The sequence below is a fragment of the Morone saxatilis genome, unplaced genomic scaffold (assembly GCF_004916995.1).
Source record: "Morone saxatilis isolate NCDOM2014 unplaced genomic scaffold, NCSU_SB_2.0 Contig14, whole genome shotgun sequence".
Taxonomy (NCBI): domain Eukaryota; kingdom Metazoa; phylum Chordata; class Actinopteri; family Moronidae; genus Morone; species Morone saxatilis.
Window position 1 is genome coordinate 4853838 of NW_023339696.1, and position 13336 is coordinate 4867173.

The 13336-nt window shown below is 42.6% G+C and overlaps 3 protein-coding genes across 4 annotated transcripts in view; all 3 read right to left on the minus strand.

Annotated features, from left to right (window-relative positions):
* Positions 1 to 4350, minus strand: part of LOC118322963 (E3 ubiquitin-protein ligase SMURF2) — a 47090-nt gene extending 42740 nt beyond the window's left edge. For both annotated transcript variants that reach the window (XM_035654839.1, XM_035654838.1), the window contains exon 1: positions 3827 to 4350. In XM_035654839.1, the coding sequence (XP_035510732.1) occupies positions 3827 to 3878 (52 nt within the window). In that variant the 5' untranslated portion in view covers positions 3879 to 4350. The remainder of the gene's footprint in view (positions 1 to 3826) is intronic.
* Positions 4351 to 6672: 2322 nt separating this feature from the next.
* Positions 6673 to 9977, minus strand: kpna2 (karyopherin alpha 2 (RAG cohort 1, importin alpha 1)). The gene is made up of 11 exons (XM_035654322.1): positions 9908 to 9977; positions 9573 to 9686; positions 9336 to 9476; positions 9021 to 9109; positions 8645 to 8913; positions 8455 to 8549; positions 7961 to 8224; positions 7568 to 7801; positions 7280 to 7462; positions 7037 to 7186; positions 6673 to 6927 (listed from the first exon to the last, which is right to left on the minus strand). The coding sequence occupies exons 2-11, from the start codon at positions 9627 to 9629 to the stop codon at positions 6838 to 6840; spliced, it is 1572 nt and encodes a 523-aa protein (XP_035510215.1). The 5' UTR covers positions 9630 to 9686; positions 9908 to 9977; the 3' UTR covers positions 6673 to 6837.
* A 559-nt stretch (positions 9978 to 10536) lies between these two features.
* LOC118322734 (nucleosome-remodeling factor subunit BPTF-like) overlaps positions 10537 to 13336 on the minus strand; it is a 25449-nt gene continuing 22649 nt past the window's right edge. Inside the window, exons 31-33 of the mRNA XM_035654499.1 lie at positions 13151 to 13235; positions 12744 to 12930; positions 10537 to 11388 (exon numbers count right to left, since the gene is read on the minus strand). Of these exons, the coding sequence (XP_035510392.1) occupies positions 11349 to 11388; positions 12744 to 12930; positions 13151 to 13235 (312 nt within the window). The 3' untranslated portion in view covers positions 10537 to 11348. The remainder of the gene's footprint in view (positions 11389 to 12743; positions 12931 to 13150; positions 13236 to 13336) is intronic.

Consider the following 13336-nt stretch of genomic DNA (forward strand, 5'->3'; position numbering starts at 1 on the left):
CCCCCGTTCTCTTTTTTTCTGGTCTTCTGCCACCATTATATTTGTTTTCTTTCCCATCTTGTTAAAGCAAAATGTGGAAATGTTAGCTCAAAAGTGCATATCCACGATGGGCCAGTAGAGTCAACAGTTCACCACATGCAGCTAATCACTGTGTATTTACAATGTATCCTGTCTGAACACCCAGATGAACCCAAATCACTTCCATACAGCCACTCTGTAAAAATGGCTCTGACTGAGACCACATGAATGCACCAAGCACCAGCTCAGACCACATTAAAACGCTCTTGATCATCAGGTCCTGTGCCTCCACAGCCCCATCTGCGCCCAGCTGTGGGGGTTTCTTCTTCAATTATCCGACATCCAAAGACCCCCGTCTGGAGACTACAGTGAGACCACGCTGCACTGAAAAAAGCGGGGACTCGCACTAAAAAGGAGGGACCTACGCCTTTCACTCAAAGCCACACAGTGGGCCAGTGTGAAACCCCACAGCCTTTGTTGCATCTTCAAAATAAGTCTGTTTAATTCTCAAGCAGCATCTGTGTCCATTCAGCTGTCAGTCATCTTACAAGGGAAAGGAGCAGGGAAAATCCCATTGATTTGCACCAGCAGCTAATTAAAATAGAAAGAAAGACACACAACTTCCTACAGAGATGCATCAGACAGAAAGAGAATCAGTGAGCGCGGAGGAAGCTCAGTTAGTGAGGGTGGGAGTGAAATATGCTTTGGACTCCGTCTGAGGGGGGAGAAGCTTAGTCGGAAAGAACAGGAGTGACTCAGAGAGGAAGAGGTGGGAATGCGAATGGAGAATTCTAGGGAATCCCACTGAGATAGCTCTCTTCGCTAGTCTGCGCCGCGCCAAAGAATTCAGATGAGCAAACCATATGCTTAACAAGTCACATGTAAACTCCTAGCTAGGACAAAAAAACGGCAATAAACGTCAAGGGTCTGAATCGGACCAGAAAATCAATCAAATGTCAGCTCATTTATTCTCTTGCACGTCTTTCCGGGAAAAGATTAATTCAAAGAGCAAAGACAGAACATCCGTTGACTCTTACTTACTCTTCTGATCTGGTCTGAGTCTCCTCTCGCTTCTATGCGATACGGACAGCTTGTGACTCAGTTTGTGGTGGATTGGAGGGACGCGTTCTCTTTTCCGCAAAGTCTCAATCCTGTCGGGGGGAGCTCTGTGACTTGGCATTCAGCCGTGTGTCATCAAATTTATGGTTGCATGGAAAGCGGTGCAAATGATACCATGAGCTATGTGAGCATGACAGAATTTAAGAATGATCAGACAAAGCAATGAGCCGTGCCTTCATGATGTAATTTATGACTCTGTGGACCGCGCGTGTTATGCCATTAGCTGTGTTTGTGTGTCACATAATTTAGGAGTGATCAGCTGTAGAGTATAATGGAAACCTGTCCCGTGTAGTCAAGGGGCAATTCTCACCCCAAGTGTTAGTTTTAGCAGCTTGCTTGCCATATTTTTCCAGTTTAATAGCTGGCAAACATCTGCAACATCTGGTTCAAATGGACAGGGGGGTTGTCAGCGAGGAGAGACGCCTACAGCACAAACAGCTACAGGCCTGTTTGAATGTAGCAAATCATCATTCACAACCTGCCTGGAAACAAATTCATCCGCAGCTATGTGTCAAATATCAGCTCCACTACAGATGACAACATGCAGCTACAATGTCGCAATGACGCTCTCTGGGTCCATTACTCCCTATGCAGCAATCTAATCAGCCTAGCATACACAGCTGTGCAGTGCTAAACAAAGACACACATGATGACAGTGTGTAGCGTAGCCTCTCTGCTCGGGCTTTACCACCGGGCGGCCGCCTTCCTATACAGCTTCCTGTCCCGCGCTGCGCCGTGCTTTGCACTGCTCTCCACGCGGGAGAGCAACAGACAAGAGAGCAGTGAGCTCGGCTATGGGACAGGGCTGACCACGTGGATGACATGGCACAATATTAACATAATATGGAAAGACATTTGCCCTGATGAGCGATTGCTAGTGGCGCTGGGAAAAAAAGCCCCTGAAAGAAACACAGAGAGAGTCATTGTGCAGTTTTTAGAGGAGCAAGAACACAGTTTATGGAGCGATGTTGTAGTTCTTTGGGAGGGAGGAGGTTTGGTCTGGAGGGGTCAGCATCAAAGGGAGAGGTGGTCAGGAGGTCCGACTCTCGTTTTTTTCCCATATTCTTCGCATTCCTCCAGGAGACCACTGCGGTCCACCTCAACCTGCACTGACAAACTAACAGACTCTAGACTGCACATTTCTGAGGGGACATGTCTCTGAGGGACATCACTGAACAATGGAGCAAGATAACCCAACAAGTCCCAGCAGCAGGGGACCAAGTGTACTCAACGGCGGGTGAACTGAGAAAATGAATGTGAACGTGAATAAGTAAAAGACCAATAACTGGTTCACGTCACAATACCTCCATAACTACAATAAAAGGTTCATGATAAACATTACTAATTGAAATACTGACTTGCACAACACTCAAAGTCAGTTTTGGAATAATATTTAATATAGAATTGATCACTAACCCTATGCTGATACAGTATATATCATTTTATGGATACTGGGTATTTTCTATGAAACTCTCCTCATTATGCAGTGAACCCTGAATGACTTCTGACAACTACAACAAAAAAAAAAAAAAATGTTGCTCAGAGCTTGATGTCCTTGGCCATCTTACACCTCCAGCTCATTAAATCCATCTCACTACAACCCCTCCCTGTTGTCTCCACTTATATTCCTATCAGAAACAGCACCAGCTCAAATATTTCATTTGGCTCCTTCCTGATAGAAAAGACCGCCATGGAATTTGATTCAGGTCAGATGCTGGGAGGTGGATCAAAAGAGGGGCAGCTGTCGGCCACTTCTCCCAGTCAAAACAGTGTGCTCTCATGTAAACCCTTTTTTTTTTTTTTTTTTGCCTGTTTGTGTTGAAAAGGCACAAAGCAAACAGCTGAGGGAAAGAGGAAGGGAGATATCCAAACAACCAATGACTCTGTCTAAAAAGCCCCAGCTTCAAGTGTGGACCATGCTTCTGTGAGCTGAACTTAGAAAAAGGGACGCAGTTGTAGTGCAGGGATACAACTTCATGGGGATCTGTTTAAGCCACAATGGCAGTCCACACAGGCAGCTGTCTGTCAGTAGGCAGTTATGGGACACTGCTCCCTGGCTGCAGACTCTTGTGACCTGTGGAGCTGCCTGTCAACCTCAACCGAGGCTTGTTCTTCCATAAAGGCTTGATTATAGCTAGCTGGCAGGCTGTCTGGCTAGGCTAACGCCAGCTAGCCAACTTTCTGTGAGCCTGTGTGTGTGTGTGTGTGAGCAGCACAGTGTGATAGTTGGGGAGCATTCCTGCACTGCAATTATTGATAAATATTAAACAGACAGGGCTGAAATCCGCCCAGATATTTAGTTTCATCAAGCCAACAGCCAACTCAAGGACAGAGCAACACAATATATAGCAGCGATACTCCGGGACCCGTGTTATGGCTGGTGGTGGTGGTGGTTACTGGCGACAATCACAAGGTTGAGACTATTTCCAAGAACAATAATATCCACATTCAGCGCCACCTACATGCCCACTCGGACAGGTTTTAAAACAACAGCCAGCACAGTGGAAACGACTAACACTTTAAAATGTACTGTAGCTTTTGAGAGAGCCGTGGAAATGACGGGTGAAAGAACCGGCGCTAAGCCAACTCCATGGCCCATGGGAGCTGTTCCCATCCAGCAAATACACCGAGCCTTCCTAGCTAGTGTAGGGGGAGTATAGTTGGGGATTTAAAAAGCATTGCTAGCTACCTGTTAGTCGCAGCTTCACAGGGCCATTCCGCCGGACTCCTTGGTTAGACATCTCCTCTCGGTTCCAGCCTTCACTGCACGTAGTAAAAATGTGTCGTTAAATGTAAAAAAAAAAAAAAAAAACCCCAACAAGGTTTATCAACCTCTCCGCCAGTTTTAGACAATAATGGAGTCAAGGCATTGTGGCCCGGATGTGAACTGAACTGCCATAGCGATCGCTCACAAATGCTTTAAAAAAAAAATAAAAAATTTAAAAAAAGAAAAGCGCGAGTGTGGCACTGCTGCAAAGTGCATTTACTACAAAAAGCACTTCTGGCTGCTGGGGACGTGGACAACGAGCTGCTACGGAGTCGCGGCGCCGCTGTTTATCTTCACATCTTCGGAAGGAGCCTGTGCCTCGGACCGGGTCCTCCTCTCCGCTGCTCGTCGGGAGTTGAACTGTTGAGCCCTCCGGTGGAGATCCCGCTTCAGGAGGCTGCTGCTGCTGCTGCTGCTGCTGCCCGGAGCAGACCAGTGACGGCAGCACACAGTTTGGGGGTGGAGGGAGGGGAGGATAGGAGGGGAGTGACACGCACAACATGAGGACTATTTTGTGACTCCGACCAACCATTCAATTAAAGCAGAAGCCGAGGATGTCATACTGTATTGTGAGAATGAAAACCAGATCATTCATATTATTTAATGTCAGTAGGGGAATATCACATCCAGAGAGCCAAGTTCCCAAGGTCCCGTCCTTCATGTGAACCTTTTAGAGAATTACATTTAGAAAGAGTCTAATTCATAAATAGTAAAACTTTTTTTTTTTTACATACAGTTAGTATACTACCAGATATTTTAAAATAGAAATATGAATGTAATCTTATTGCCTACTTTCCTGTTAAGTTACTCCTTTAATCCTCATATATTTATTTATTATCACTATTATTTTTTTCATTTATTCTCATTTTTATGTTATCTTTTCTTTGTATATACTCTACCTTGAAGCCTGTCCTGCTGCTATGTTGAATCTGTAGTGCTGCTGAAAGTGGAGCCATGTTCTGTTATATTATCCTTTTCACTATGCCTTCTAAAAGTGACAATGAAGTTTTTTTTTTTAAAAAGTTGAAAAACACAACATGAGCTCCTGAATGTAGTTTCTTTTGTATTTTGAAATGGGGTAAACTCTTGCTTTGACCACGACAAGAAACATCCACGACAAGAATCCAGACCAAAAAAACTCACAAAAGAACAAAAGCAGGCCCTAGAGATTGGTCTCACAGACGGACCCGGCTGCCCAGGAAAGCCTGAGTACACACTGAAAACAGTGGAGACGGAGACATGTACGTTTTTGTTACACTGCCACAAATATGCAGAAATTAGAGCATTATTCTTCCAACAAATTCTACACAAATATGAAGAATTTGAAACACAATCAGAAAACAACAAACTATCTAAATAATCTAGTGGGTGAAAAACAAAACTGCTGCATACTTTCACTGTCCCTCTATGCCAATAAAGCTCATTACATTTACACTAACACCTCACTGTAATTCACACACAGGTCTCAGTGGGTCCCTGAGTTGGTGATGAGCTGTCCCGGTTTTTACTTTGATGGTAAACACATCTACCTGTGTTCGTGACAATTTATTACTTTTTACAGGGGCGTAGCCACCGTGTATCAGGTCTGGGCCCCCTTCCACCACCACTATTATTTCATCTGTCAAAGTGGTGTGTTCTTCATGGTTTTATTGTATGGTCCCTCCCCTTTTGATGGACCACCACAGGACCTTATTTTAGAAATAGAAAAGTACATTGTTTATTTAACTATTAATCCATTTTACTGTATAAAACTTTTATATATAAATATATATATATAAATATATATATATACACACGAGTAGCACAAAAGGAACTATGACAAATTTTATTACACAACGTTATGTTGTAAAATGACAAATAACCTTGTATTAGAAGTTTGTCAGTTCAAACTATAATTTTACAAGTCAAGAAAGTTGTAGTTTGTTGTAAATGTAATGTAAATATTATGTAATTAAAAAGACCACACACACAAAAGTTGTTTGGCGTCATAGCTTTTACTTGCCACAAGCTAATGTTACCCAGAGCTGCTGATGCTGCTGAACCTGTGTGTACCGATAAAAGAACCAGGAGTTCCTTGATAAAATACATAAAGATAATATAGATAATGTGAAAACCACAATTAAGACAGGATCAAAACATTATTTGCTTGCCGTTGACTACTGTACATACATTTTCTGAAATAAGGTTGCAAGGGGACATTAGAAGGGAGGGACTTCGCCTCTCGATAGGTCTTTTTCCACAGCAGACAGTTTATAGAAGGAAAAGCACAGGTGTTACTATTAACATGAACAATGGCCCAGTAAGTCTTGACCGCCAGAATGCAGGACCCTGAAGCTGAAGCAAATAAATGGAATTCAGCCACTGTAATTGTTTTTACTGGGACATCAAAATGTCTTCTGTGAAACAATTTCATGTAAATGTCTATATGGCTGCTACATTTAATTTCAAAGAAGTGGTTTTAGATTGTGGCCAAACTCAGTTCAGTGACAGCACCCAGAACTGGACTGCACAGTTCTGGGTGCTGTCACTATATTGGTATTGGTGGAGTAAACCTTTTTGCTACCTTGGCTGGCACGTACATTTGAATTTGTGTATTTACACAAGGCTACCACACAAAGATTTAATCAAAACCTTACTTTCTATTTCAACATCATACTGCAACTTGTAATTACACCATCAGTATTAGTGTTTGTTTTTAAAACATTGTGTTTACTCATAGTAAATACACTCTTGATGGAGAAAAATATATATATATAAACAAATCACCACACGATACAACAACTTTATTTACAATCATGTTTTATCAGTTTTGTTAAAACAGTATGTACAATACATACAAAAACAGAAAAATTCAACAATTACATGAACAAAAGGACAAACAAAGTAGCAGTGAGGGTACAGTAAAGTTGAGAGTAGAGGTATTAGAAAGTTTTCTAGAAATTGAAAGTGCTCTGGTTCTCATTGATTTGAAATGCATAACCATCATCGGTTGCTTCTGGGGCCACACACTCCACCTCCTCTTCCTTTAAAAAACAAAAACAAAACATTTATAGAGAAAACATCACAGTAAGCCACCTCTCAGGCATAAAAGTTGATTTAATAGTCAGTTAAAATATCTTTTAAGACACTTACATGTTCAGAGAAGTATTTGTCAATCAGGTTGAAGGCCGCTTTGTAGACCATCTCGTTCTCATGAGACTGCAGAGCCTCCAGCTTGTCCAGTCCACCGCATTCTTCAACCATTAGACTCAGCTTGTCTGACTCTCCAATTTTATCCCCAGCCTGAAGAGGAAAACATCAGTATTTTACATTATTTTACAGCCAGCAGCAAAACTCACGACAGACATGTCTATTTTTCCATGACAAGTCACTCACCATGAAGATATTGGTAATGGCGTCCAAGATGACAAGGACAGTTTTGCTGTCCTTAGAGGAGAGTAGGCTCAGAAGAGGCTCAAGCACATTGGCTTGAACCAGGTAAACCACCTGCTGAATAGTGCCCCCACTGGTGAAGTTTGTAACAGCCCACACAGCCTCTTTCTGAGTTTTGTAGTCACCCTGCAGAGACATGACCAGAAGAGTTAGACCCAATGTAGGCATCTGTTTGACAGCAGCGTACTGGTAAAGCTGACGTGATATTCTCCAGTCAAACAAAGAACATACCCGCACAAGCATATCAACCATGTATGGAACAAGGCCTGCGTTGATGACCTCCTGGATTTGGGCATCCTTCCCTGCTGTGATGTTGGACAGAGTCCAGGCTGCCTCCTTCTGGATGTTGGGCTTTTTGTGGCGCAGCAGATTGGGGAACATGTTCAGGGCACCGGCATCCAGCACCGTCTGAGTCTGCTCATCTGTACCAGTCACAATGTTGCCGAGGGCACGCAGCGCAGGGGTCTGAAGAAAAGGTGAGAGGGGTCCTTTTTAGAACTTGTGATAACGTAAGGAGTTACCTCAAGGTGATGGCACAGCCTCCCAGACTACAAGAACCAGCCATCAACCTCATGTACATGGTGGACGAACAGAAAAACAGAGAAAGTGAGACTTTATACTTACAATGACAGGCAGCGCATCAAAGCCAAGCAGCTTCACCAGGCGAGGAATTAAGCCAGTTTGGACCACCACCTCGATGCGGTCATTAGCGCCGTCTGTCAGGTATGACACAGCCCAACACGCGTCGGCCAACACCTCTTGGTCATCACAGTGTAGTAAACGAATGAGAGTGGGTAAGATCTGTTGGATTGCAGCCATAGGAGGGGAAGGGTTCTTGTTGCGGCAGAGGTTTGACAGCGTCCATGTGACATTTCTCAGGTAGCCAGTCTGCACCAAAACAAAAAAACACAAGTATGAGAGAAGGCCAGGCCTCAGTTTGACACAGCAGTATTGGTTGAGTTAGGGCACCACCTAGTGGACAATAAGAATAATGATTTAATTTGACCATGTCAAGAAAATTATATATTAGTCATATAAAATGTTGTTACAATAGGACACTAAAAGAAGAAGAAAAAACCCAACAACTTGGTTTTCTATTAAAAACTAAAAATACTTGCATTAAAAACAGACAGGTCAGGAACTGCCAGCAGACTGAGCAGTGGGGCCACAGCTCCATGCTTGATGACCCGGTCTCTAAGAGCCGATCCATCGCCTAAAGACCAAAAGAAAAGAAAACACCAACACATGATATTTGCTTCTAACCCAATACTCATGACATACTATTGACAAAAACATTGTGTCAATTACCAGCAATGTTTCCAAGGGCCCAGACCGCTTGCTCGCTGATGTGCTGGTGAGGGGATGTGACCAGGGCGATGAAGGCAGGAATGGCCCCGCCCTCAACAACAGCTGCTGTCTGATCAGTCGTCCCAGAGGCAATGTTGGTCAGAGCCCAGGAAGCCTCGAACTGGATTGGTGGACAGTCTATAAGCCCCAGGAAGGCGACAAACTTGGGGATCAGCCCAGCACTGATCATCTGGTCAATGGGAGGATGCTTGTCACGAGACAGCAGTTTCCTGATTAGGATAGTAAAGAGTGAGTCATGGTGGCGGTAACTGGTCATTGTGATTGTGTTGTACAGTTTAGGTGTACATTACATTGTTCTTTCATGTATTGTTATTACCGTGCAGCCTGTGTAGCCTGGAGCTGGGACTCAGCATTACCGCTGTTCACTCCTGCAACAATCTCTTCAACTGTCCACTGTCGGGCGGCCTGCCAGTTGACACACAAGAGGTGGGAAACATGAATTCAGTAACCTCAGGCTCAAAGATTACCACTGAGCTGAAGAAAAGGATTTGTGGCTGTCTTGTGATAACTGACTACAGCTGTAAGGATTTGGCCCTATACAAATTGAACTGGATGGATTATAGTGGTCTTGTCTGGATTCATGCAGCAGCAGATTGAACACTCAGTTTAAATAATAGATTTAAAGGTTTACCTGACAGTTCTGGGTTCTTTCCTGAAGAGGAGAAGTGGCCTCGTCAGGAAATGCAGACACATTTCTTCTCTTGAAGATCTGATCATCTTTCTTCGCCTTGCGCAGCTCGACGTTCACCTCCACTCTCCTGCGTCGAAGTTCCTGCATGTATGCACGTAAAGGCAAACCACACGTTTACAACAGCAACTCTTGCATAACGATACAGATGTGGAGCAACTCGTCGCCGTATGAACTCACATTGGCGTCTTTGCCTTTGTTCTTGAACTTGTTCAGACGTGCGACGTTCTCAGACATGTTCAAGCTGTCGTGGAAGTTTAGCAGCAGTGAAAATAAAGCTTCGTGGCGTTATTCCTGCACACAAATAAAAACAAAAGTCGGTCTAAGTTAACCTGCTTCAAACTGCCTCGTGACAGCGAGGAGAATGACAATCATGTCAAAGTAGCCAACCGCCAGCTAGTTCAACCCGGAAACACAGAAAGCAACACACTGAAAAAATATGGAAATGATTATATTTCATAAAGAAAATGATGTTCTTTTTCATAAAAATACATAAGCAGTTAACACGAACTTACCCGTTCGTCGTGCAAAGGATGTGGTACATGGAGAGTGCCGCACAGACCTTTAAATTCCTGCAACAAAGCCTCCTGATTGGGCAGTTCGAGCAGGAGCATCCAGCCGCCTCCGCTCATTGGTCCGTTTAAAAGAAAATCACACACGGGAAGTGTCGTCACCGTAGAAACATCGCGAGATCTCAGCATCTTGCTAATATGATTTAAGTTACCGTTTAATCAGACTCTGGGTCAGTGTTCTGCCGTCGTTATGATTTTTCATTGGACGTGAGGGAGGGATGAACTGTTCCCGGATCGGTGAATTTCGGTTCTGGCGTCACGTAGTCCACAGGGAAACAATGAACGAAATGTCGTATATCCACGCCTCAAATAAACAGCCATGTGATAGATTTAAGTACATTTAAAGATACTTTCTCTTTCACTCCTTTTTAGAAATCTGGAATGGATGTTAAACCTGTTTTTGAACCACTGAAGTGAGAGCATTGTAAAGCACATTTAATGTTTTACTATTTCTTTTATTGTTACTAATTAGATCAGTTCTATACCGCTTTCTATATATCAGGTCTTGAGCTCCTATGTGTACACATAAATGTCAACAACACTCTTACGTGCCACAAAAACACACTAGGAAGGAAGCAATCTTCTCCATTTTATTAAGTTCCATATACATCAATATTTCTTCAGATGTAATACAAAAAAAAGAAAAAGAAATCCAGTCAAAATCTGACAAATTTTTACAAACAGGGCAGGAACCTTCAAATACACTGTTTAATCCTTCTCAGTCAGTCACTACTGCAGAGCAATTCATTTACAATAGCTTATTACCATACTTTCAGTAGGTTATAGAAGTTTAACCAAGCAGACTACTGGTGTCCAGATATTTAGTACAACTGTCTTTCATGCCACTTCGGACTAAACAATGAGTGGAAATGGGAGAAAAAAGTTCCACTGCGATATCTGAACTTAGACACAAAACTCTTGTTACGTTATGCTCAGTAAAACTCTGCCACTGTATGTAAGTATTCAATTTCCTATTTCTCATTGGACATGATGACCACAAGAATGGCCTGAGGGATTTTTAATAATAAGAAAAAAAAAACTGAATAAAAAGACTGAGATAAAAAAAAAAGAACATGGAAATATGAGAGCTCCTTAAGAGTCTTTTCTCCGAGGTAAACGTTCTTCTGAAATGCCTCAGTTGTTCATGCTCCTCAGTACAGTCCCACTGATGAAGACCAGGTCCAAAAAGGTCCCTTAGAGCTCAAATGGGCAGAAGGTAGCTCTGCCTGAACAGTTCTGTGAAAGCAGCAGTGCTGGTGGCACCGACAGTCAGAGGAGCAGATCCCAAACACAGGATGAGGCAGAGGAGTCTGTCACAGAGTTACAGTTCAGAAAAGCCATATTCTTGGCAAGTGCATTTTGTCTGAGCAATGTGCGATGCTTTCTAAGAGGCCGAAGAACACTGTAGCTTGTTGTTATGAGACCTACAGAATGCGGAGAGAGGGGAAAGTTGAGAGGCCTTCGTATTTAGTTTATTTATTGTGACATCTCAACAGACAGACGTTGCAAAGGGGTTGGCAGAGGGTCCTGCAGCCATGTTGGTGTAATTTCCTAGGAATGCCTTTATTACTGATGCAATCTTCCACAACTACAAACTGAGGTTACTTTGTGAAGTGAGGAACAGGACGAGGTCAAATTCCTCACGCTTTGTAGTACATTTTTAGTTTCATAAAATAATACACAATCTAAAATGATTTGTTTCATAATTATTTAAAACATTCAAATACAGAGTCAGATATACCTTACAACCACTGTACATGATAAAAAGTATGTACATTCAAGACAACCACCTTTAACAACCAGTTAAATCAAACTCAAAAAGGGATGTAACATACAAAACTTCTCTTAAATATCTCTCTATAATAAAATATGCAGCTTTATATATATTTTTTAACATCTGGTAAGGTCAACACATTATCCAATCCAGCTCAGATGTATAACAGAAAATAAATCCAAGGTAGGAACTACAATGCATTTAAAAATGCCACTGGAAACCTCAACTACTGTGATTTATGGTTAGAAAAGGCCAGATTAGACGAAGTGATGAGAAGAAAGCATGTCCCCCGATTACATGATCAACACATGTCAACATGGCTGTCATTCTGTGATTAAACTGAATATTATAATGGTTACCGAAAATGCTGTATTGATGGAAATTAGATGAAAGCACATTTGGTGTTTGTGTGTTCTTGTGGTGTTTTTGTTTTCTTTAGTCATGTTTTTTTTTTGCTGTTCTGGAAATACAAAGTTTCCATGTCATTATTACTAGAGACCCCAGCATCCAGTCCAGACTCCAGCTAGACTGGCCCACTTAAGAATCTGACAATCTGCAAGAAAGAAGAAAATGGGATGGCATAAATCAAAGGCATGCAGCAAAGGTGAACAGACACAAATGCAAGATGAAACACGATACAGATGTAACATGGCACAAAGGTCTGTTAAGACATTGGACATAATGTCTTGAAGTTGGTCAGCTCTGTTGGATTTAGTACAGCCAAGCAACCCTTCAAAGCACTGACAGGTTAAAGCCAACTCTAGTCTACAAGTAAAGCACATTCTACTGCAAAGTAACAACACATGCTAGTGGTATAAACAAAACTAAAACAAAAGAGTGAAGGGACAGGCATTAATGCACAAATTAAGAAAACAAATTAAACTGACGTGACAGCCGGTGTGGCCAGAGTCAAAGCTTTACGGCACACAAACATGAGCATGGAAAAGGAGAGGGAGAAACTTGGGAACCTTGAGAGACGGCAGCAGTAGGAGCACCTGACCTTACCTGCTCGCTTTGAAACCCTTAAGCTTCTGTACAAAGAAGGCTTCAAGCACCTCGGCACACTGAAAGAAGGGCGTGTCATTGGGGTTGTAATAGCGGCAGTTGTCGAAGATTTTGGTCACGTCGGCCACAAACTCTGTGAGCTTGTGGTAATGTCGCTTTTGCAAACGGGTTTCCATTGTGGAAAAGTCTACAAGGGGCAACAGAGAAATATGTGAAATACATGCATAACACTTCCTACAATACAAGATATCAGGAAATAAACGGTACGATCAACGGTATCTGGGTCATTTCATCATCTGAAGGAAATCACAACAGGTACCCTCCACAATGGGACGCAGACACGTTGGACATTTCCCAGGATTGAGGAAAATCACACGTCAAAAACAATTACTATCATTTGTTCTTACCCATTGGCTCCTTGATTACGCGATAATAATCAGGTGCGTCATGGGGATCCACTGGTTCAAGGAAAGGCCATGCCATTTTGTGAGTCTGTTGAAATGACAAGAAAAGATTGCAGTTAATTTGAAAAATGAGTACCAGTAATTTCTCAAACCAGGAAAGACTATATCGCTTGGATGTGAATAAATTGA